The following is a 24,150-nucleotide window of genomic DNA, read 5'->3' as shown; positions in this document are numbered from 1 at the left end:
CTTGCCTCGAGCATTCAGCCGAGCAAAAATCCAACATTCATAATTTGGTTTGTGATATGAGATCTAGGGGATTATGCTCAAGCAACCATGTTTGGGGCACAGCAGGAAGGCCCCTCCCTGCACCCCTTCTCCCCTCTGGGGGCAGGTGAGGGTGATGCCCAGCCTTCCTTTGCGGGCACAGAAGACGCCCGGCTCCCTCGCCAAAGGCTGCACCCCAGCGGCTCTTCCAGCAGGAGATGATCCCTTCCACTTTCCCTTTTCCCCGCCTGGGAGAAGATGGCGGGTTAAATGGCTTTCTAAACTGCCTCTGTGCATTGCGGGCTTGCCCCAACCTGCCGCCTTGGGGTGGGGTGGCTGGGCAGGGCTCACCTGGCCAGGTTTCACAGGTTGGGATCAGCCTCCTCTGGGAATCTGCAGGATGAGTCAGGGGATCTGGCTGAACTCGCCTCCCGCTCCTCGCCAGACAGTCCCCGCAGTTGGGGGCAGGTGGGGAAGAGCAAGGACCTGCCTGCTTTTCCTTGCAGGGTGGGGCTGCCCCTCCCCAGGAAGTGACCGACTATGGGGAAGAGCGGGGGCTGCTGCTGCCGCCAACGCTTCTGCAGCGCCTGCCTGCTGGGACTCTTCAGCTGCCACTGGACTCACAAGAAGGGCCTGAAGACCAGCAAGGTGTGTGCACCCATGGGGGGGTGTCTGAAAGCCCCCCCCCCACTCTACAGGGTCCCTGGGGGGAACGGCAGAAGGCCCACCCCATGTCCCTGCAACTGCGAGGAGATGCCCCAAGGGTCTCTGGGGATGGGCTGCAGACCCACTCCGGTGCTTCAGAGTCTCCCTCCCCCCAGATCCACTCCCCCAAATAAGCTGGGCCTTGGTTACCCCACCCGATCCTCATGGAAAGCAGGGTGGGCTGCCTGAAGGGCTGAGGACACCTCCCTCCTGGGGCGGCCCCTCCTCTGCCCCCCCTGTAGCCATGGGGGGAAGTGCCCTTGGGGGGGTCCTGGGATGGCAGCGCCAGTTGAGCCCCTCCTCCGCTCCATCCGCAGTGTGACTGCGCCTGGTTCTTCCTGCTCTTCTGCGTTGGCCTTCTTGCTCTGGCCTGGCTCTACGTGGCCCTCGTCACACTCAACGATTTCCACAACCTCAACGAGTGAGTAGAAGGCGCCCTCTGCCCCCCCCCACATTGTGCCCCTTTCTGACCTTTCGGTAAGCTTTCTCTGCCCCCCCCCTTCTGCACAGGTTTGTCTTCCAGAAGACAGAATGGTGGCTGGACTGGTCAGTGGTGATGCTCTCTGTGACCGCCACTCTGGTCACCTACTCCTCTCTGCTGCTGGTAAGCCCCCCCCCTTTCCATCCTTCCTAGCACACTAGTCCCCCTCCCCTCCTGGCCCAACTTTGCAATGGTTAGGGAGTGAGGCTCCCTGGTTCTGGGGGGTTTCTGTATCGCCCCCCCCCCTTGCTGATGGTGTGGGAGGATCTTCGGGATATCTCTGTGCTATAAGCTAAATTCTGTCCCACAATTTGGACTGCAATTCGTGGGGAGGGGGCAGGAGTGTTGCAGCAGCATCCAACAGAATTCTCTCTGCAACATTGAGAGGGCGATATTATACTGGCACAATGGAGCCCCGGTTCACTCTGACGAATGGGCAGCCCTGTTTCTCCAGTTCAACTTGGACAAAGTCAGGTGGCAGAGCAGGTGGGCAAGCCTCCCAGAAGCCAGAAGAGGGGAGGGGTGCTGAGAAGGAGGGTCCCTGTTTAGCATTTGGGCATCTCAGGCTCAGAATGGAGGGCAGGAGAGTGAAATAGGCAGACAAGGACAGGGGTGCTCATTTTATAAGTCGGGTCTGCATGTTTCCTGTTCTTGGTGTGTGGTCTTCGCCCACCTTGACTGGACTACCTGGGACTGAGGGAACTGGGGTTCCAGCCACATCCAGAAGGGTGAGGGTTGCATAAACTCCATCTCTGTTCAGGGTCTTTCCAAGTGAGGTTTTCTTGCCCCAAGCAGCTACTGTATGTGGGGGGAGGGTATTCATATCTTCCTTTGTTTGCATCTCAGATTTTGGCCCTCTGCCTTCAGCTCTGCCATCAGCCCCTGAAGCTGCATTGGCTCCACAAGGTAAGACTACGGTATTTTGCTTGCCTCCTTTCCTGTCCTTGGGCAGAAGCCATGAGGGTTCCTGCTGGGCTCGGTTCATGGTCTCCCTCTGGGATGCCCTCCCCTTGATTGTCCCTTGCCAGCCACACCAGCAGGCCCTGCCCACATAGGACCTGGTTTTCTTCCTGGACAGAGGTTCTTTGGGTGACTTCCGGGGCCTTGGAGATGTCTTCTCTGTTTCTTCCAGGGCCTTCTGATCCTGACTGCGCTGATAGTAGTGACTGCTTTTGTGGGGCTGGAAATTCAGTGGTCGGAGCAGTGGGAGAGTGCCCACATTGCTCTACAGGTAGGAGCCCTAAGAGTTGCTCAGGGCTGCCCTTTGCCTCCTGCTTTAAGCCAAGGCCCATGCAGAGGTATCTGTTCTACCCTCTGTTCCCCCTCGGTTAGGGGACTGGAGGCTAAATCATACTAAGAACGGTTGCTGGAATTGGGTGTGTCTAGTTTAATGGAAAGAAGGACTAGAGGAAACAGGATAGCAGTCTTCCAATATCTCAGAGGTTGCCACAAAGAGGACGGGATGGAGGTCAACCTATTTCTCCAAAGCACCTGAAGGCAGGACAGGAAGCAACAGATGGAAACTAACCAAGGAGAGAAGCAACCTGGAACTAAGGAGAAACTTCCTGACAGTGAGAACAATCAACCAGTGGAACGACTTGTCTCCAGAAATTGTGGGTGCTCCAAAACTGAAGGTTTTCAAAAAGAGATTTGACAATCATTTGTCTGACATCACTGAAGGTTTTTCAGAACAGACTGGACAACCACTTGTCTGGAATGGTAGAGGGTCTCCTGCTTGAGCAGGGGGTTGGACTAGAAGACCTCCAAGCTCCCTTCCAACTCTGTTATTCTGTTCTTGCCCCACCTGCTGGCTGAGCTGCAGCAGATGACTTCGCGTCTCATACAGGGAGAGATGCCCAGTTGCTTCCAGGCCCGCCCGGAGAATGGAGGCTGGGCAGCCACAGGGTGGGCATGTCCCGGGTCTGGATGAGCGTCCCTTTAGGCTAATGGTCAGCCCTTTGGCTCCATGAAATGGGCAGGCTGGGAGCGCCCAGCGAGAGGTTAAGGTTAAGGTTAAGGTTAATTTAATTTGTATACCGCCCTTCTCCCGTAGGACTCAGGGCGGTTCACAGCATATTAAAAACACAAATACAATATACAGGATACAAAAAATCATACAAAAATACACAAAATAACCCCACTAAAACCTAATTAAAAGCCAAATATTGATTGCTGTATTCCCATTAAAATTACTTTTTAAAAACGTCCCTACCTAAAATCCCTACCTAAAATCCTCCCTAGGTCAGGNCCGCTTGCTGGAAAAGCCATGTCTTGAGGGCGCGGCGGAAAGTAAGGAGATCCGGAATCAGAGACAACTATGTGCCCTTTAGCAGGGAAGACTCTCCAAGACAGGCATGCCACAGGACCCAAATCCTTGTCTGGGGACAAAAAGTCCAGGAAGAGGGAAGGGGCAGGTTCTGGTTGGTGGAGAGCAGCAGGAGAGACAATCTCAGAAGGACTCCGTTTGCCAATCCAAGGGATAGTGTGGCTTTTCCTTCGAGCCCCCTCCTGACCCAGCTGCCCTTCTCCCTAGTCCTGGGAGGATTCCCAAACTGTGGCCCGCCTGGGCCAGCCTTCTCTTGGTGCCCAGGGCCCTTGGAAAGGCCAACCACCTTGTATTGTGTCCTGCCAGGCAACCGGCCCCTTCCTGCACATCGGAGCAGTGGCGGGCTTGACGATGCTTGCCTGGCCAGTAGCAGCCTGCTTCTACCACATCTCCCATGCAGGTACTGAGGGTGGGGGATGGTGGGATTGTTCCTTATGAAAGCCTGGTTGGGGGGCAGCCCTTGGGCGTGGTTCCACGGTGAACTTGGGCACCCTAACTCTGACACACAGGTGCAGCTTCCTCCCAAGCTGTTAAAGTGATGCCTGGAATTTGGGGGTCTCGGATGTAGGGTCCCCAAGTGTATGGTGGTGCCGTTTCCTTAGACTCTCCGGGCAGCATTGAAAGAGGGAAACAGAGCAGCAGTCCCACATTATGGACTGGCATATTCCAGCCGGATGCTAGGAAAACCTTCCTGAGTGCAAGAGCGGAACACCTGGGGCGAACCCCAGGGGGAGATGGTGGGCTGCCCTTGGCTGCAGGCATTCAGTCAGAACTGGGCAGTCTTCTGTTGGGGCTGCCCCGATTTGGATACCAGGCAGGCCTTCAGCCCAAGGGCTGCTGCCAACCCTACCATGCTAGGGATCGGGCAGGGGGAGCAGATCCCTAGGATTAACAGCAAGATGAAGAGCAGTCAGCTCTCACAGATGGCAGACAGCTGGTCTGGGGATCCAGTCACCGTCTTCAAGGGGACCAAGAGCCCCCACTGACTGCTTGGGGCCCTCTTCCATTTGTGTTGCTGCAGCTCTCCGGGTGCTTCTCCTGCTCTTGTATCTGGGCGCAACGCTGGCTTTATACCTGGCCCCCCTGGGCATCGACTCACCCTGCTTCCTGGAGCAGAGCCAGCTTCCTCCCAAACCAGCCCTGTTTGGGCACCGTGGGGCTCCCATGGTAAGTCCCTCCCTCTCCATTCCATCTCAGTCCTGGAGTGAGGCTGGCCAGGCTCCTAGGAAGGAGAGCCTGCAGAAGCATTTCAAGAGGCTGGAATATCTGGGTGCTTCTCCTGATCAGGGCCACTGAGAATTGTACATGCAGAGCCTGAACAAGAATGGAGCGCCAGCTGGAAGGTGGTGCTAGGATCCCCTTTCTGGATGAGTTTCTGGAGTTTTAGGGAAACAGGAACTACCTTCAGCTGTCTTCCCCTCCCGTTCCAGATGTGTCAGAGCTCACTGACTGTATTCCCAGTGTCTGCACTGGGGAGGACTCTGGGGAGTGGAAGCCCAACATACCTGGAGTGCACCAGGTTGGCGCAGCTCTTTTGAGGGCTTCCTCCTGAACCCAGCAGGTCTCTTTCCACCAAGACAGGCGTGTCCTTAAAACAGCAGCAGCTTTTCCATGCTGACTTTTACAGCCTCACCTTGCTGGGATTTTTCTGCCTTTTCGTCCTGGATTAAATGGCATAGGATATCCTGCTTGTGCAGGGGGTTGGACTAGAAGACCTCCAAGGTCCCTTCCAACTCGGTTATTCTGTAAGACATTAGGAAGATGTCCCAGCTCCGCCTCTTTCTCCTAAGAACCCTTCGGCCTGCCAAAATTGTTCCACCTGCAAGATGATGTGGAACCCCCTCCTGGAGAGCTGGGCGGTAGGTTCCCCAGGCTCTGGCTAGACGTCTCAAGGGGGGATCCCAAACCCTCCCGCTTCACCTTCCTTCCGCCCTCTCCAGCTGGCACCGGAGAACACCATGATGTCCTTCCAGAAGGCCGTCAACTGTGGCCTGAGTGTCTTAGAAACGGATGTCCGAGTGAGGTAAGAGATGGGCTGAACAGTGGTGGCTCTGTTGGAAGATTTATGCAGGAAGGGAATTCCTGGCTTCAGGAGGCACCAATCTAGAGGGTCCCTCATCCCCCCCCCTCAGGACAGGTCCAGGATCCAGGTATTTTCTCCTTTTTTCACTCCCAGTGCCGATGGGATCCCTTTCCTCATGCATGATGAGACACTCTTACGGACCACAAATGTCCAGGAGGTCTTCCCCACCCAAGCCCACGCCAAAGCCAACACCTTCAGCTGGACACAGCTGCAGCAACTTGATGCTGGCAGCTGGTTTTTGCAGGTGAGAGCAGGATGGTGCCGCTTGAGCAAAACATGGTTTGATTAGGATTGGTTGGGTTGAACATCTGGCTTGCTCATCTGGAGTTGGTTGATATTGGGGGGGGGGGGTGAACCACCTTGGATTCTGTGGATAATGGTTGACAGGGAATGTCTGGATCAGAAGCAGATGGAAAAGGAGAGTTTTCTGCACCTGCACAAAAGCAAGTAGCAGCCCAAGGAGGGCATTGTGGCAGAGGTCCTGACTCTTGAGAAGAACTTTCCGTGCATGCCGAGAAGCTGGATCTGCATGGAGAGTCCAGCAGACGAAAAGTGGCCCCTCCAAGCCCAGTGCATGATTTAACCTGGGTTGCTGTACAACGGCTGGGCTGATCCACCTCCCTTTCCTCTACCAGAAGCATCCCTTCCTCACAGCCTGGAGCCTTTCGGAAGAAGAGATGGCCCAGGCCAGGAGGCAGCACGTTGTGTCTCTGAAGGAGCTGCTGGCAGAGGCCAAGAGGCACCAGGTGTCTGTCATATTTGATCTGATGCCACTGGAGGACCCCCACTATGAGCGCCTGGTCAACATCACAGTGGAGACAGTTCTCCAATCGGGCATCGGCCAAGAGCTGGTGAGTCTTCCCTGTGCCGAGTGAGACAAACCCCTCTTCTGAGCAGCACCCAAACGTGCAGAGATCATATGAGGCTAGAGAAAGGGAAGTTGCAGGTCCCCTTGAAGATGGGGCTTCAGGACAGCCTGAGGCTACCTGGTCCTGGAGAGTCAGTGACCCTGGAAAGGAACATGACTGAAGTCAGATCTGCTCCAGATCCAAATAATCGGAGCCGCGTCCTCCTGCCTTAGGAGTATCTCCAGTTCCAGCTCCAGCAGTGGTGACAAACAGTGAGTAGGCCCTGCTACGTCCTCTCTCTTCCCCAACCCAGATTCTGTGGCTGCCTAATCAGTTCCGGAAGCAGGTGAAACAGCAAGCGCCCGGGTTCCAGCACATCTACGGCCTCGAATGTTTGGTCAACAAGACCGTAAGGTTTCCGCGAGTCAACCTGGCTTACCAAAAACTGAGCAGCGCAGAAATCAGGTCAGAGCGGGGAAGGGGCTCTATCTCGGTCAGGTCAGGTCACATCTGAGGAAGGGGGGAGGTTTTATACAAACATATCTTTCAACCCCAGCTCAGCTTTTATAAGGCAGATAGAGGCTGGGAAATGTATGGGGTGTGGAAGGCAAAGGTCTCAAAAGATGAACGGGATGGGGAGGGCTCAAGTGGAGCAGTGAGGCGCAGCATAACTTCTCTCCACCCCTCCTTCAATAACCAGTTAGCAAAGCCAGAAAGCAACCAACAAGGTGTGTCATCCTCAGGTCGTTGTTGCATAGTGAGGCTTCACACTCCTAGAGGCTGGGATGTAGCTGCAGCCTTCCTCAAGCCCTTTCATGCAAATTGTGCTATTATGGGCTGGCACTGACCTCCGCTTTATTGCCAAACCCCCTTCTGCAGCGAGTACCGCCGGAACAATATCTCAGTCAACCTGTATGTGATAAACGCTCCGTGGCTTTTCTCCCTCCTGTGGTGTGCCGGGACTTCTTCGGTTACCACCAATGCCTGCCAGGTGCTACAGAAGATGCAGCGCCCCACCTGGCTGCTGGTAAGACCACGGGGGGGGTGAGTGAGGGGCTACTACTCTACCTGCTGCAGCCCACTCCAACTCCCTGGGACAAAGTGGTCAGCCAGGCAGCCGCCCGGCCTGATCTGCTGCCTGTTTCTCCCAGCCTCGGGCCACCTATCGCATGATCTGGATTGTGACAGACTGCGTCTCCTTCCTGCTGGTTCTCTCGGCTTTCTTGCTGCTAAAGTGAGTACCGAGTGAACAGAGATGAGGGATCTCAGTCAGATCACGGAGCTTCTTCCAGCTTGCAAGCTCTGTACAGTTGGGCCTTCTCAAGTGAGGGATGTGGTTGCTACCATCACCATTATGGAGGTTTGCAAATGCACCCGGGTGATAGGTCTACTTTGTGTTAGGTCTACAGTTGGAGACCCAGTCTTTCTACTAGAAGGTAGAGCAGATCTCCTTTACCAAAGCACCTACCAAAATCTTGCTCTAGAACAGATTGCACTGTCTCACCCTTGACGGTTTAAGATGTGTGGACTTCAACTCTCAGAATTCCCAGAGTTAAAGTTCTAGGTTCATAGTTCAGCTCTCAAAGTTGAAGACCAGACATCTTAAAAGTTGCCAAGGTTGAGAAAACCTGGTCCTGAGTTCTGTATGACTTGTCCTTCTCAGATGGGGCTTTTCATGGTCATTTTGAGAGAGGTGTCGTTGTGCATTTGGATGGAGCACCAGGTGACCTGGGTCCAACTGTGCCACAGCATCAAAAAGACCCTGGTTGCTCTCCAGCTGCCCACCCAGGTGCCAAGAGAGCTAGGGAACAGAGAGGCTCACTTGACATAATTCTGACATGATTTTTTCTTTCTTTCTTTACAGAAGATGGTCTCGGAAAAAGGACTCAAAAGGTAAAGCTGGTATTTTGGGATAACCGGGAAACAAAATGTGACTTTGGCACACAACAGCTGCACAGGCAACCAATAAAGAGGGTATAAACAAGGGGAAAGGGTCTCACCAGCATCTTGGGGAAATCAGAACTTTGCGGAGGGCTGCCTATTACTAGGCACCCTCCATTGTCTCCGTAAGCAGCTTCAAGCGAGATTTGCTGTTCTTTGAAGGAACATGGCTTATCCCAAATGTGCCTTCACCCCTCTGCTGTGCACCGGAAACAGGCGCAGCAGCCCCCACAGCCGTCTCCTCCCGCCTGCAGGTTCCAACTCAGATGTGCTCCTGACGAAGATCCACAGCCTCTTGTCCGAGTGAAGCAGAGCGCCCAGAAGCCCCGGATGTTGCCCTCCCTCTTGCTAGTTTTGGCAGGGCTCTCCTCTTTCAAATGTTTTTCTGGGAACAGCCCGTCCTTGGTGCTTGCTGGCAGCAGCTGCTGGGATCTGTTTCAGGGGCCTGTGTTGCCACAGCCTAAAAAGAGCAGCTAGTGCAGAAGTTCATGGCAGCCTGGATGCTGCATTTCTTCTTGCAAGACTGGAACCCGGGACCTTCCTCAGCAAGACCCAGATCCCAGAATTACTGTAGAGCCTCAGGACAGAATTAGGGAGCTACCGACAATTTTCTTCTGGATGTGGGACTGGGAGGGATCTTTGAAGTGCCCCCTACCAATAAAGCTGTCTGTACGGGCTGGGAAACCATGCTGCTGTAAACACTCAGTCCACTCCCAGGGAGGGCAAATAAAAGTGGGGGCGCACCCTCTCAATGCACAGCTGCCTCGGTGTCCCACCTCTAGCAGCTTCCTGCCACAGCCCGTATTCTGGCAGTTCTAGCTGGGTTCAAAGGCTCCAGGGTGGGGCCTCAACAGTGTAACACTGCGCACGTGAGCCAGGGGTCTCGGCACCAATGGCTGTGCCTGTTCCTGTGTGGAAGTGTGTTGGATTCAGGTTCAGCCCCAAGATTTTCCCAGGAACAGCGTTCAACAGCAGAGCATATAAAACAACACCCAGCAGGCAAGAGTCACAGGCTGCCCCAGGTTCTTTTAGAAACAAAATGCTAGTTTCTGTGTATGTGTTAATAATTCACTTTTTAAAAAAACAATGTAAGCTCTTTTGCTCAAGCGGTGATGACGTTAACAGGAAGCGAATTTACACTGATTTAGAAATGGACTGAGGTCAAAAGGATGCTGAGTAGGCAACTGAGGCAGGGGAAACGCTTTGCAGAAATGCTTGGGGAAACTATAGTTGGGTGAGGTCCCTCACGACAGGTGACCTCCTTATTCTGAGAAAGAATGCTCCTTGTTTAAGAAATATTTAGCAGCACGGCATTCAAATGGTATCGGTCGATCTATTAAGGTAAGTCAGACAGGCCAAGCATAGGACGGGCACCCGCAAGGCTGCAGCCAGTCACTACACAAGGCAGAGGTCTCTCACGCCCCCTGCAAACACCAGGTTGGCCATTACGAACGACACCCTGAAAATGATCCCCCTGTGACCCCAAGGCTGCTTCGTCTTGCAGGGATACTGGGTGGCTGCTGACCTGCACGAGGTTTGTGAAGGCTCTGGCCTGGCTGTATAGACTGCTATCTGCCGCCCACCTGCCCGATGTTCCAGCAGAAACCTGGCATTGCCGACTTGCATGCTCAGTTCCCGCCAAGATTCATTTCCCATTAGCCAGCATTTAGGCTTAAACACACACAGAGTTTATGACCTCCAGCACAACCCTCCCTCCAAAGCCCCCCCCCTTTCCTCCCTCTGCCAAACGTCTCTTGCAAACCTTCAAGGGGAAGTCTAAGACATGTTCCGAGACAGAGGATTATAAAGGTTTATTTGTCACATTTTGCCCCTCAGCAAATCCACAAAAACTCGGGTGGGGGGGAGGGCTGGGTCAAGGGGGAGAGCGCAGAATACCTGGACAGGAGGGGCGGAACCTTTATTGGGGGGAAGTCAAGCCCGCAGGCCCAGCAGTTCCCTCTCAAGGCCCCCCAGGGACAGGCCGGAGAGCTCCAATCCCACAGCAGGCACCCCCACCCTCCGGAAGGCTTCTCCTCAGGCCAGGCCCGGATGAGGCCCTCCAGCGCCCAGTGCTTTGGGACTCCATTGCCCAACAACCCCATCACAACGCCAAGAGCAGAGGAAGAGTTGAAGTATAACTGGACGGAGAAAGCCTTGGATCCCTACCAACATCCTGGTGGAAACAGCTGGTCGAGCCCCCAAGATCCTCATGTACCTCATCCTGGATCCCAGCGGATCCCATTACTCATGCCACAGAAGACACATTGCTGCCTTCATCTTTCCTTCCAAGCAGAAACAGGCTCTCCTTGAAAAGCGCAGGATGAGGGAGGGAGGGGAAGGTTCCTCCTTTACAGGGGGCACCCAGAGGTTCCGGTACCTTCCTGGCCCAGGATGACCCACGGACCCCTAGTAGCGCAGCTGTAGGGGGGAAATCAGATGCCTGCAAATCCTGATATTTGGATTGTGACTTACATCTCTATTTCTGATCCCAAATGTGTTTTTTTCCAAAAGGCCGCTGGACTTCCTTGGTTTTCTCCTTGAAAACATTTCGCTTCTCATCCAAGAAGCTTCTTCAGTTCTGGAGAAACTTCTCGGATGAGAAGTGAAATGTGTTCAAGGAGAAAACCAAGGAAGTCCAGCGGCCTTTTGGAAAAAAGCACCTTTGGGGCAATCATGGCCTGGATGACTGAGAACCTCCATAGCTCTCTCTCTCTCTCTCTCTCCCTGCAGCCCAATGCAAGGCCTCTGGACCACAGCAATCCTTGCTTCTCTCTGATCCCAATCAAGATCCCTTCTGTCTACAGTGCTCCGTGCAAATGAGGGGAGGGGGCAGCATGTTCCCATAATTAACCAGTCCTGGCTTGGAGAAAGCAAACTGGCATAACAGCTTTCTGGCAGTGGCAACTGGACCAACCTCTCTGACAGTGACCATTCCAAGCCAGGGCGAGTGAAGGTCCTCCCGAAAGAACTCCGAGGGCTGGCTCGGGTATGAATATGCCCCTCTGTGGTTCGACACAAGCAAAATCTACTGCACACATTTCCAGGCAGACAACTTTGGCCTTTCCTCGCATTCACCACAAATGGCTTTGGGCAGCTGCAGGAAGAGAATGGAAGGAAGTCTGAAAACTGCCTTGCTAAAGGATCTTCCAGGTTAGATCGGAACTCCACCTTTTCCCTTCCAGGCCTGCTGGGAAATCTCCAAGCATGCCCAGGGTCCACCCCAGCTCCCCCCGTCAAAGAGGAGTCATGCTGGAAAAATGGTTTCTGACCCTCTTGTATTTCTGCAACCCTCATTCCCCTGGTCTTTTCGGGGCGGGGGGGGGGACAGATCACCCGAGAACATGCTGGGTGCCATCCCTGCAGCCAGAGCTACACTCTGAGCATTGCCAGCCAGACTACATAACAAAGTCAACCCTAAGCAGACCCAGGCACCCCGGAACTGTCGGTCAGCAGACAGTGGCTCTCCTGCAGAGGCCTTCTGCGCCAAGAGGTCAAGGGCTCCAAGTACCCAAAGGGGTCGCTGCGGCCTGGCCACCTCAAGGCTTAGAGCACCCAAAGCTCCTACTAGGAACACAGGCTGATCAGCCTGAGTGTTTCCGGGGAGCTTGGACTCCCCCTTCTTCGGAGGAGGAGACTCGTCTTTTCTAAAAAAAAAAAAACCTTCCCCCCCCTCATTCCCCATCATCCATTCATTCTTCAGATCAATTCCTGGCACTGTGTACTTTAGTGTTCTCTCTGGTATCAAAACTTATAAAGCTTTAAGAAAATGTCCTTTACTTTTAGCCAATCATTTCATAGGATTTTCTGTTAAAATATAGACAGGATTTTCTCCACCCTCCCCATTTTCTGTTTAACAAAAGCTTCTAGTTAATCTGCTGCTAACTTTACAGGCATTTATCTACAGCCCCCTCACCTACCCCAATTCCAAAGAACAAGGCTAGCTCGGTGCCCCTTTCCCTCCTCCCCACCCAGCTATAAAGCCCCCCCCCCCCGAAGCCGCCCTCCTGTTCTGGATAAAACTTGGAATAGCACAGCTGCTGACATGCCAAGTGAGGGGAGAAAAGGCACTCAACACAGAGACGTGTAAAAAGGGCCCAAGGCTCTCACAAAAAGCCTCGTCCAAATGAAAGAGGAAAAGATAGAAAAACGCCACCAAAATAGTTCATCTGTATAAAATGCCCTTCCAGGTTAGAAAAAGAAGGAAAAAAACGACACTGATCAGGGCTCTGGTTAAGGCCAGATCCGGGTTTCCTATTTCTCTACTGCAGCACAGGGACAAACCCAGAGAAGGCGTTTTGGTTTCTCAGCAACAGCTTTTAGCACCTGCTTGCCTGCCTGCCTGAGGGCAGCCACACTGTCAGGGAAGTGCTTTCGGTCGTGACCGGGGCCAGGCGGGGCCAGGCCTGCATTTCCAGAAGGGCCTCTCGGCCGGCCAGGACGGTCACGATCAAGCCAGGTGATCTCCTCGCTCCCTAGGACAGCTTGCCCCCTCCCCACCTGCTACTCTCACGCAGGACGAGTGCACAAAGGGCAGGACTCTCCACTCAAGCAGCCCCGAGGCTGGCTGATCCTCTTCGCATCCACCAAGGCGTAGTGTACCGAGTCAAATGACAGATGAGGCAGAAATCGGCTGGTGAGTTCAGACCTATCGTGGCTGCGCCTGAAGCACATCTGCCTGAAAAGACTTCTTCGGGGCAGGAAAGGTCTGGCCGTGGCGAAGCGCTCTCCAAGGCTCCTGCTGGGAGAAAGGCGTATGCTGGATTCACGAAAAGACATGGCACTGGACAGATCGCTCTCTTCCCGTGGCAGCCGGCCTCTCGCGCCCAGCCCACATGCAAGGCCAAGGCGGGCACCAGAGCTCCTGGCATTCCAGACTCTTCTGGGTGTGTAAAGCTCCTGCAGCAGAAGGGCACTGGGAAAGGGGGGGGGGGGAGAGAAAAATGCTTAGTTTTCTTTATGCACAGAGGGCAACAAACGACAGAAAAGGTGAACAGGAAAGGGGTGGTTACTCTGCCCCCCGTCAGTTCTTGTCACCCCCACATAGGGGAACTGCATTCCAAAGACTCCGATAGGGACCAATGTCAAGAGCCCCTAAAAAAATGGCTGCTTACAATAAAGAAGCTTTAGGGCCAGTAAGCCATCACCTGGCAAGACACAAAAAACTGCCCAGGATCATCTGCAGAAGGCAGCCCTTGGCTTGACTTTTATACCCTATGATTACAGCTACTCACCTATAAATGGCCACCTGGTTGCTACCAATCATCCCTTTGTTTTTAAATAAAGATGACACATTTTAGTATGTGAGGAAGAAGAACAAGAGCAAATGGCTGACGTATGAACCCAAGCAAGCAAAGACAGACCCAAAGCATTTAGCTTTTTCAACTTGGGTGATTCCATTTCCACTTGTCTCCTTCATCCCAGACTGTTGTTTCTAGCACATTTTCTCCCAAGGCAAACAGACTTTTTTCACCTCCATCCATCCATCCTCGTCTTCCTGTATGGCAGTTATTTTCATTTGAACAAAACCAAACAGCATTTAGTTTGGCCCAAAGGACAGAAAGTGCATTGAGCCTTGCAAGCATTGAAGCACCTTTCATCCCTTCACAGAGAATGTGCTGGTGGCTGACAGCACTTGAGGGAACTTCTGTCTGAACGGAGGGGCCTGATCCATATGTTTCCTGAACCAAGAAATATTGGGAAAGGGAGGGCCAGGGATTCATGGAGGGCTGTGGGGTGGGGTGAGCAGCCTTCAGGAATCCGGAGCCAGCGTGTACATACCTTTGCCCATAGGAAGTTAGCTGGGGACCCAACTGTGATTGGAAGCCTGTGACGTGCTCGGGTAACTCGGAGTAGACGGAATGGGCTCAAAGTTGAAATCCAGTCCTTCTCCATCCATGAGGTCGGTGCTGATGATGTAATCCACATCACACTGAAGGTCCTCCATGTACATATCCACATCCAAATCATTGGGTAGCTTATCCTGATTCCCATCGAAGGCCGGGAAAGTAGCAGACAGAGAGGGCTGGGTGCCCATCTGGCCCATCTGGGCAGACTGTGCCGAGCCCGACGTCTTCAAAGCAGAAAGGCCAATGGGGTTCTGAGAAGAGGCCGCCATGGTAAAGGCAGAGGGCAGCCCGGTGGCACCAATGGACTCCAGCTGCTGCTCCAAAGGTTTTCTGAGCAGACTTCCCAGGCTCATCTTGGGCTTGGAGGGCTGGTCCCCCAGAAGCAGGAAACTCTGGCTGTTCATCCTGCTTCCGCTCTGCGGGAGAATTGGGTCCACCTGGGTCATCATCACATCGCTGGCTGGTGGCGAGTTGGATGTGAGGAGCTCCTCCAGCGACTGTGAGAAGTGGCCGGTGGAGCTGGGCAGCAGGTGATCCATGGGGCTGAAAAGGGAGCTGCCAAACGAGCCGGAGGCCTGAGCAGCAGAGCTGGGGGCTCGCAAGGGGAAGGTGGGGTTCCTCTGGGCCGCCCCGCTGGACACCGGCTGCTGAGTGGCCAGCAAGGATGAGGAACTAGCCGACATCAGGTTCAGGCCATCGAGGAGCTCCAGCTCCTCCGTCACTGTGGGAGGCACGTTGCTGGACGCGCTGGAGTAGACGAGGGTGGGGAGGAGCTCCTCGTCAGCAAGGTCCTCCTGCTCGGCCAGGACCGAGGAAAGCCCCACGCTGCTGGCATTCGAACTGGTCCGAGGCCGGATACTGGTCCACACCTCCGAGTCCTCGTTGCTCCTGGAGGAAGGGCTGCCCGGCCATTTGGGAAACTGGGAGACGGGGCTGTCGGACGTCGGTTCTGGAGCAGCCGTCATGGCCGGCTTCTTCCTGTGCGTTTTCCCACGGAGTTTGGCCAGCTTGCTGCTGTTGTCCATGGAGGCCGCTCTTCTCCGCGGGGCTTTCCCACTTTTGCCGCCTTCGGGATTGAGCATCCACCAAGAGCTCTTCCCGGTCGCTTCATTGTGCACTTTGATGAACTTGTTATGCAGGGAGAGATTGTGCCGGATGGAGTTCTGGAAATAAAGTGGGAAGGACAGAGGGTGAGACCAATCCCATAAACCCCACCCACGAGCCACCCAGGGTTCCTGGGCCATAGGAAGACCTTCCTGGGTGTGCAGCTACAACCAGCCCCACCACCCGCAGCCTTTGGGGCACTGGGAGGCTGCCCTTTGACCTATCAGACTGCTCCCACCTCCCTACGGTAGCAGCCTGTGGATTTCAGGTTTGTCAGATCTTATTAGACTCAAAATACCGACCAGGTGATACAACGTAGTTAAGACCACTGGAGAGGGGGTTGCTAAGCACATTCGGAGACCAGGAACCAGACTTTATACAAAGCCTTGCCAAACATCCCAAGGTCACCGTCATTTCTTCCCCCTATTTTTCTGTTACACAGACATAATCTTGCACTTGAAACACTGACATCCTTTTCTCTTTTTTCCAATACTTTTCTTTAAATAATAAAATGTTGATCATTTCATTCATACAATATAAACATTACGGTGGGGAAATCGGCATCCCCGCTGTACTATCACCAAATAGTACAATCTATCAAGATTTATCATATTACAACACAAGGGGAAAAAACAACATGGGATAGAGTGTCTGAGCCACGAGGCAAAGAGGCCACAAGCCACCCACCCAGTTTCCTTGTGGCCTGTCCGTTTGTCTCCTTCCACCCTCTTTCCTTTCCCAGAGGCCTCCTTGGCCCTTTTCTTCCCTTCCTGCATAGCGCAGGGATCGGGACACTTGCCATTCTAGTAGACAGGCCCAAGAATGGCAAGAATCCTGCTACTTCATTTCCCGGCTGGGTTTTCAGTGACTGGGTTCAAACATGGCACCAAGCAGTGGTTAAAGAAGCAACAGCATGCTGAATGTGTACAACGCATCAAACCCAAAACAAACAAGCCGCTTTATCGTTCAGCACTGCATATGAACAGAGCCAGTGTTACTCCTTCTGAAGGGCATTCATCCGCCTCCAGGCCAGGCGTGAAGAGAACAGGAGAGCAAATAACAAACTGGGCGGCCCGCATCCGAACCCCACCAGCTATTCACAGAAATGACAGGATCACTGTTACCCACCCAAGCGGCACAGAGCAGGCACAGATCTGACTTATGGCACTGGGCTACGCCTACTTTGAAACCTGAGCGGCCTTGCCTTGGCTCTGCCCCCTAACCAGTGTTACTAGCTGCTTGCCAACTGGCTACAACTGCACAGCCAGAAGTTCACGGATCCCAAGCCACAAAGCTGTTTTCAAATTCCAGCCGAGAATTCTTTGGCTCCCAGACTTCTTCACTGCACTCCTTGTGATCGGGCAAACAGAAAGCAAGCACACTCCTTCATCCCTCACTGTTCTTGATGTAGAACAGGATCCTTACGCCCTGCGCAGCGGTTTGCAGGCTGTGCGTGGCTTCAGAGCTCCATCCCACAGCAGCCACAGTCCCCCCTTCTCCCCAAAAGGAATGGTGGAGGCCGCCTAGTTGCATAACCGGCAGATTCTGGCCCGGTTACAGAGCGACTTGAGAGCAAGAGGTGGGGAACAGCGTGTAACTTCCTAAGAATACTAGTCAGGTTTCACTTCTGGGGAAGAGGCTGGCCTGCCAGAACCGCAGTGTGCTCAGCTTTGCGTCAAGAGAGCTCTTTGGCCCCAGGTCAGAGCTGCTGCTCTGGGACTGCGAGCCTCGGCTTCTCTTCTGAGGCCAACAACCCCAAAGTCAACCTGAAATGCAGGAACAGCACGAACGGAGGAGGTCGGCTGTCCCCTCACGGCAGCCCTCTCCAGGATGAAGGAGGCCCCCTTGCACCAAAGCCATCTGCCTTGATCCAAAATCTCAGTGGGTCACCTTCTGGAGGTGCCAAGATTGTCTCCTGCAAGCAAACAAACGCTGTAATGCTGAGCCACACAGTTCTGGGGGGGGGAGGGAGGAGAGTGGAATGAGTCAGAATCACTCCCCAAAGAACAGCCAGAAGTTACAGCAAAGCAAAATAGTTTAGGACAGAGGTGAGAGGAACCAGGTTCACACGCTGTGCTGAGCTGTCCTCTGGTTTGCAGTTTGCTTAGCACGTTTATGAACGCAATCAATTGTGACTCTAAAACAAAAGCAAAAGTTTACAAAAACAAGCTTAGTGGATGGGTGAACCCAGCCAGAAGGTTCTAAAAATGTCCAGGTTCAAATCACTAAATCTGATCACACATTCATGGCAAAATGTTTAATCAATACTTCCAACAAACCTTAACTCCTTCTCTGAAAAAAAGGAAAACAAAAACTTGGAGCCCGGGGAATAAACTAAACCCTGTTTTAAAACAAGTTGAGGATTACAAGCTCAAAGCATGTTACCTGATTGATATCCCCTTTCTAAACAGCAATTTCTCTACGCTGTAATTTCACCGGGGGAAAGAGATCAGTTTTTTAAAAGCCGGACCTTTCAGAAGACCCTTTGCCCTGACTTCTGTTGCCTTCCCAGCATCGATCCATCTCCTCCACTCCCCCATTTTCTGATGCGGGTTTCTTGGTCCAGATGACTTGATACCATCTTGGAAGAAGGCTACTACTTTGGGAACCATCAGTCTAGGATATCAAGTAGTGGAAAAGCAGCGCCAATTAGCTCTCTCTTCACCACAAGCAAACACTAAAATGGATCTTGAAAGGGCTGAGAGGTAACAGCTCATTCCGGAGCTTCCAAGCCTACAACCGTTTGGCAGCTGGTTGGGGCAAACTGTCCTCACCAGATCAGACAGGAAATGATGGTTTGATGAGCCGAACACTCAGACAGACATTCCTGGGAGGAAGGAAAAGCATCTCCTGTATCAAATTGCCAGCTCCTACAGAAGCGTCTGCCAAGGAAGGAATTTGCCCTCCGTAACGGAGCTGGAAAAGTTCAAGGAATATCGTGCTGACTGCAGGAACCAGGAAGAAGGATCTAATGTTCTGAGGGCAACCTGCTTGCCAGAGGTAGACGACAACTCACGGCATCACAGCCACACTGATCGCCCCGGGTTCTTCAACAAAACAGAAAACAACTTTTCCCTAACCATGTTCCTCGCATAATTCTATATGGAAATCGCCATTTACTCACCTCACTAGATTGTCTCGCTTGATCCCTGCAGGTGAGATTTGAGAATATTTATGTACAGGTAGTCCTTGGTTAACAACCACTTGTTGAGTGACCAAAGTTACGACAGCACTGAACAAGTGGCACTTACAACTGGCCCTTGAGGTTCTGGCTGGCCCAGCACCTTCACAGTCACGTGGACACAATCTGGGCACTTGGCAACTGGTTCAAACTTATGACAGTGGCAGCATCCCAAGGTCACGTGATTGCGCTTTAGCTGCTTCCCAGCTGATTCCAACAAGCAAAATCAATTGGGAAACATGCAGAAAAGGTTGCAACTTGCCCAGCTAATTCTCCCATTCCTGGCAACAGCCACTCAAAGCCTCTCTACCCTGGCACTGCACCAGCCCCTCACGTGCCCTTAAATGCCCCCGGCCACACGTGGGCTATGCCAAACCGTCACATATCCTCTTCCCCCACAGCAGTCCCTTACCTGCTTGCCAACCTGCAAGAGAGCTGCCTGGGACTTGCAACTCCCTCCTGGCTTCCCCACAATTGTGGTTGTTCAAAGCCAGCAGGATGTTGTAAGGAGATCCTTGTTAACTTCCTCTGTCCTTTTATGTTAATGGGAACTGGGGAGAAAATCCCTAATTCACAGGAAATTAGAGGGAGGAGGAGGAGAAGCACATTCAGACACATAAGTTTCTGTTATTACAGTCATTGTAATAAAAATAATTTTAGAGCTATGTGGCACCTATTTCTTCAGCTGGCCTGCCTTATAGGGTTGACAGAGGGAGAAAGTGTGTTTCATCAAAGATAGCATAAAGGAGACTTAGCACACTCAGCGGGACTTAGCTCTATAACAGTGAGGGCGAACCTTTTAGAGACCCAGTGCCCAAACTGCAACCCCAAACCCACTTATTTATCACCGGGTGCCGAGTGGGCGTGGCCACGGTGGTCATAGCAGACTGGGTGAATGGGGCCAAGATGGTGGGGGCCAGTCCCTCGCTATCTCCGGGGCACGGCACGCGTGCCCACAGAGAGGGCTCTGAGTGCCGCCTCTGGCACGCGTGCCATAGGTTCGCCACCACTGCTCTATAAGGTATGGTAGAGATTTCAAGTCACATTCAGGATGACTGGGGAAAAACACATCATAAGGGTTAAAAGGCCCATTTGTGAAGAAAGTATAAAATCCAGCAGAAACCTGGATGTTTCCAATACATATTAAGCAAAAGAATCTTGTTTCTTATGTGGAAGCAAGAAATAAATTGGGTAGCAATATCAGCAAAGCTGGAGATCACCCTTAGCCAACAGATTACATAAAGTTGACAGACGCCCAACGGAGCAGCTTTTTTTTTAGTGGTCAGTGAGTGTTAGATTCTTGCCAGCTTCAGGATCCTGGCAATGCCACTGGGGGGAGATACAGCTCCAATCTGCCTCTGCACAGGCTCCTTCCAGGGGGGACCTTTCTTCAGGAACCAGCATCGAAGTCTTCCAGAGGTGATTCCACCTGGGTTGCCAGGAGCAGGCAGTGAGCTGCAGGAGGAGGGAGTGGGAAAGGGCCTGCTGGGACTCTGAACCCAACTGGCTTTGGGGTGGGGCGTGTTTGTCCTATTCTGATTCAGTTAAGCACACCCTGTTTTTTTAATCTACTCTTTCAGCCAGGAAACATTAGTTGATAATATCCTCTCTGCATTTTGCTCTAGCATTAACTGCCCTGAAATATCACCAAGTTGAAACTTTATTTGCTTCCTCATCTTTGTCCTATTCCCCCCTCCCCCCCCAAGAAACCTCCTTCTCCTCCTCGACCCAGTAACCGATAACCCAGCAGCTAACCCAGCAGCCCTCAGAAACCTGGCCATCCTGAGAAGACGTGCACTGATATATCATCGCTGGCTTCATTCACACATCAACCCGAGCCATAATGCAGCGTAGCTTGTTCATTTGAAGCTTAGAGAACTATATGGATCCAGCCATTGTAATTAGCATACTTACATCTAAGGACTGTAGAAACTTATAGTTTTCTAAAAACAATGTCAGACCTTCCTACTGGTGCTTTCCCAAGGCACCACGCCTTCTCTGCATGTAATAGAGTTCACTGAAAAAGGAAGGATCCAGTGTACCCTCCCTCATCCCTGCTCAGCCCAGAACCAAACAGGCTCTTAAGGGGGGGGGGGAAGCACAGAAATGCACCCTTTTGCCATCGTGAGCTTTAAGGATGCTTTAAGGGGAAAATGTAAAAAAGTTACTTATAAACCACGAATAAGGAAATGTAACTACACTGGGCTACATCATTTGAACATTCTCCTTTTAACTCATTCTTAAATTCTGTATCAGAGGGACAGGAGAAACACCCATCAAGCCATTTCCAAGCATTCAGAGCCATCAGCAATGTACAGTCTTCCTCTGAAGAGATTGAAAAGGAGCATTAGAGCAGGTTTGGCACATCCTCGTCTTAAACGGAACTATGACAGCAAGTGCCGGGATCAAGACATCCATCTTCTTCTCCTTGCAATCAGCAGGGGAGAAGCCCAGCACAGGGTTTCATGTCCCAAGTTCCAAATCACAGCCAGGGCTTCTTCCATCTGTACGTCAGAAAAGATCCCTTTTTAAATTGCATAATGCTGTACACAATAAAACGTAGCCAAACACTGTAATAAAAAAGGTCTGTTCAATAATTGCCCTTAGAACTCCAGTTAGTGAACTTTCATGATTCAGCATCTTCATGCTGCGAAAAAAAAGACTGAGCCACTGGGAGTTTAAATCCTGCTCAGACTGAAAGGGTGTCACTCATAAATCTCTGCATTCCAAAACAGCAGAGATCGCTTGCTACGTGATTGGGATACCCCGTGAGCATCAGTCGTAAACATACGTTTAAAACCAACACAGACCCTCCCCTAAACAAAGGCTTTTTCCTAAGCAGGGCCAAAAAGCTTCTCACTGACAGGAAAGATGGCAGACCTTTGCGGATGACCCCATGCTTTCCAAAGACAAGCATTTCCAGCCCAAACAAATTTCTACCATATATAAAAAAAGTGGATAATTCGTACACCTGGTGCTATTCTGGCACTCAGAACAGAGACAAGTAGCCACTGAAGGAGTCAAGTGCCAATTTTTCAAACAAATACGAGTCATGTTGAAAAGAGCCTTTTTAAAAACAGACTGCCAGCCATACCGCATTTCCTCAGAGCAGCTCACTCTCGGCTCAGAGGTCCTTTTCTGAAAGGAGGGCTGTGAGGGCTAGGAATGCAGGCTATGAAGGAGATATTTATATTAAGCATCAGCACAGCAGGGTGACAAAGAGCTGAAGCCTGGGACTGGGAAAGTTGTGACACTCGGTCCTCTGCAGCAGACTGGCCGAAAGTCCTAGCCCTCCTCACTCCTGCCTTTCCAAGAAACAGCGGAGAACATTTACAAAGGGGGCAGGGAGTGGCTTTTCTTGGAAGTGCTGAAACAAAGTGAACTGCAGGGTCAAGCTCAAGAGGAAAGAGCACAACATGGGGGGGGGGGGGAGTCATCTGCTGCACAGCTTCCCAAAGTCCACCCTTTGATGACTGTTCAGGATCCATCCTGAACACGTGAAGTAAGCCAGGATTTAAGACAACTTCACAACAAATCAAGCCAAATCAAGTGATTTATTATATCCAGTTTGTCTAACATGATTGGACATTCAGTAGACAAAATGGAACAAAGCTGTAAATCTCTTCCCAAATCAAGAAAACCCCTAACCCCCCACCTCCAATCATAATTTTTACTTTTTCAAAAGGAGACAGAGGAGGTAGAAGAAGCCTGCAGAGATTTCTGGACTTTTCCCAAGGCCTACAGGAAGCAGCTTCCTTGTCCTCTCTTTCTAATTTCCAGCCACTGAAGCCGTTCTCTTACCGGCTGATCAGGTAAACCTCCCCAGAGTGCTCTGCCCTTGCAGTAGCACTGCAGGGGATCTGGGCCATGGCAATAATCAGGGCAGTGTGGTGAGAGCCAATCCCAGATCTCCCTGCCCAGGGACACCCCGCAGGAGTCAATATTGCCAGTGCACATGGCATTGAAGCCACCGTCCTTTCAACTGGGGCTGAAACTTCTACAAGGGTTAAGATTAAAGAGTTCCAGCGTGTCAGCTATAAACGGGCTCAAGGCCAAGCAGCTGCCTAGGCGCTCAGCAACTTAACAGCCACCGAGTGGGGCAATCTGTAGCTGGGCTTGTTTGATGTCCTCTCCCTGCCTTTGTGATTTTTCCCTCCCTAATTGAAAAGGAGGCAGTTGCCCTACCTGGCAGAGTTCAAACTCTTTGCATCAGTAACCCTGCAAGATGGCAAAACCACCACACGAGCCAATCTTTATAAACGAGCAACTCCACCTCATCTAAAAGCAGGTTCCAGGAAGCAGAAGGCTTCCTGAAGCTGGCATTCTGCACATGCCCAGAAATGTTCTATTTTTAGAACAGCACTTTATCCTGAAGCTCTAGAAACTAAATCCCGTTCAAGTAACTTGGACAGTTAACAAATGAGGGACTACTGCACATCAGCCCAAAGATGTGCAGCCCGTTTCCAAATATGTGGCAGGACGTGGGGATAGTCAGTGTTGAACCGCCTGTGTTCTATCTAACCCTGCCTTCCAGAGCTGTTTTCTAAACAACACGTTTGCAAGCTGGCACTAAAAGCCGTTTTCTGAGGAAACAATGCCAGAATTTCCACAATGCACCTGCAAAACCCCTTAAAACATCAGACCATCCCTGCCAGTTTTTAGAATTTACCAGAATTCCTGTGGGTTTTTTTGTTTCACCCTGCCAAAAGAGTTGGAAAAAATGTGCAGTTTACTGCCTTCCATTCCTATTGCTATGATTCAAGAAGAAAATGTGATACGTTGGCATTGCAGTATTTTTATCATATAGAACTCAATGGTTTTTTAAAAGAAAAAAAGATAAAAGAGGCTAACTTTCAGGTTTCAGGAGAGTCTTCTGCCAAGTTTATAATGTGGTTAAGGACTGAAAGCGAAGGCCTAATTCACCAAGCATTATTCCAGTTAAAAAAAAAACAACACACAGCCGTGGAAAACGGACTGGAAATACTGCCAGGAAAAGGGAGGCCGCTGTCGGGGCCCCGAGACCGAGCAGGGCAGCCCTCCTGGATCCGGACGGCGGGATCCTCGAACAGCGGCCGCAGCGGCGGGAGGAGGAGGAGGAGGAGGGGGGGGATTCGCCGCCGGGGCTGCAGAGGGGGGGGGAGGGGGCTCACCTTCCAGCCGGCGGAGCTGTTGCTGTCGCCCTTGTCGCGGAAGTAGGGCACGGAGCGGACCATCCACTCGTAGATCTGCGCCAGGGTCAGCCGCTTGTCGGGCGCGCTCTGGATGGCCTGGCTGATCAGGTCGGCGTAGGACTGGCTGCCCCAGGCGTTGCGCCGCGCCCCGCCGGACCCCGCGCCGCCCCCGCCGCCCTTGCGCGCGCCCCCGCCGCCGCCGCCGCCGCCGCCCCCCGCCGCCCCGGGGGCCTCGCCGCCGCCCGCCGGCTCCTCGGGGCTGGCCGCCGCCGCCTCCCCGGGCTCCGGCTCGACCACGGCCACCAGCTCGGGCCGGGGCAGCGGCCAAGTGCAGGAGCGCGGGCGGCTCTGCGGGGGGAACTCCGGGTCCAGAGCGGCCAGCGACGAGGAGGAGGAGGAGGACTCGGCCGCCTGGGGGCTCCCGGCCGGTTCCGCCATGATGGCGC

General features: G+C 52.5%; 2 protein-coding genes across 2 annotated transcripts; one reads left to right on the top strand and one right to left on the bottom strand.

Moving 5' to 3' along the window:
• Nucleotides 1-534: 534 nt before the first annotated feature.
• Nucleotides 535-9,157, top strand: GDPD2 (glycerophosphodiester phosphodiesterase domain containing 2). Its single transcript, XM_015832417.2, has 15 exons — nucleotides 535-666; nucleotides 1,041-1,144; nucleotides 1,234-1,327; nucleotides 2,051-2,110; nucleotides 2,337-2,435; nucleotides 3,837-3,930; nucleotides 4,552-4,697; nucleotides 5,471-5,553; nucleotides 5,707-5,857; nucleotides 6,249-6,464; nucleotides 6,775-6,926; nucleotides 7,341-7,488; nucleotides 7,613-7,695; nucleotides 8,326-8,354; nucleotides 8,657-9,157. The coding sequence occupies exons 1-15, from the start codon at nucleotides 559-561 to the stop codon at nucleotides 8,707-8,709; spliced, it is 1,620 nt and encodes a 539-aa protein (XP_015687903.1). The 5' UTR covers nucleotides 535-558; the 3' UTR covers nucleotides 8,710-9,157.
• Nucleotides 9,158-14,191: 5,034 nt separating this feature from the next.
• Nucleotides 14,192-24,142, bottom strand: FOXO4 (forkhead box O4). The gene is made up of 2 exons (XM_029282942.1): nucleotides 23,684-24,142; nucleotides 14,192-15,411 (listed from the first exon to the last, which is right to left on the bottom strand). Exons 1-2 carry the CDS (start codon nucleotides 24,140-24,142, stop codon nucleotides 14,197-14,199), a joined length of 1,674 nt encoding a protein of 557 aa, XP_029138775.1. The 3' UTR covers nucleotides 14,192-14,196.
• Nucleotides 24,143-24,150: the final 8 nt, after the last annotated feature.

Source organism: Protobothrops mucrosquamatus, unplaced genomic scaffold, assembly GCF_001527695.2.
Source record: "Protobothrops mucrosquamatus isolate PMUCROS unplaced genomic scaffold, P.Mucros_1.0 scaffold4, whole genome shotgun sequence".
In the NCBI taxonomy this organism is placed as follows: Eukaryota; Metazoa; Chordata; class Lepidosauria; order Squamata; family Viperidae; genus Protobothrops; species Protobothrops mucrosquamatus.
Note: the sequence above shows the minus strand (reverse complement) of the source record. Positions and strands in the feature narration are given on the sequence as shown.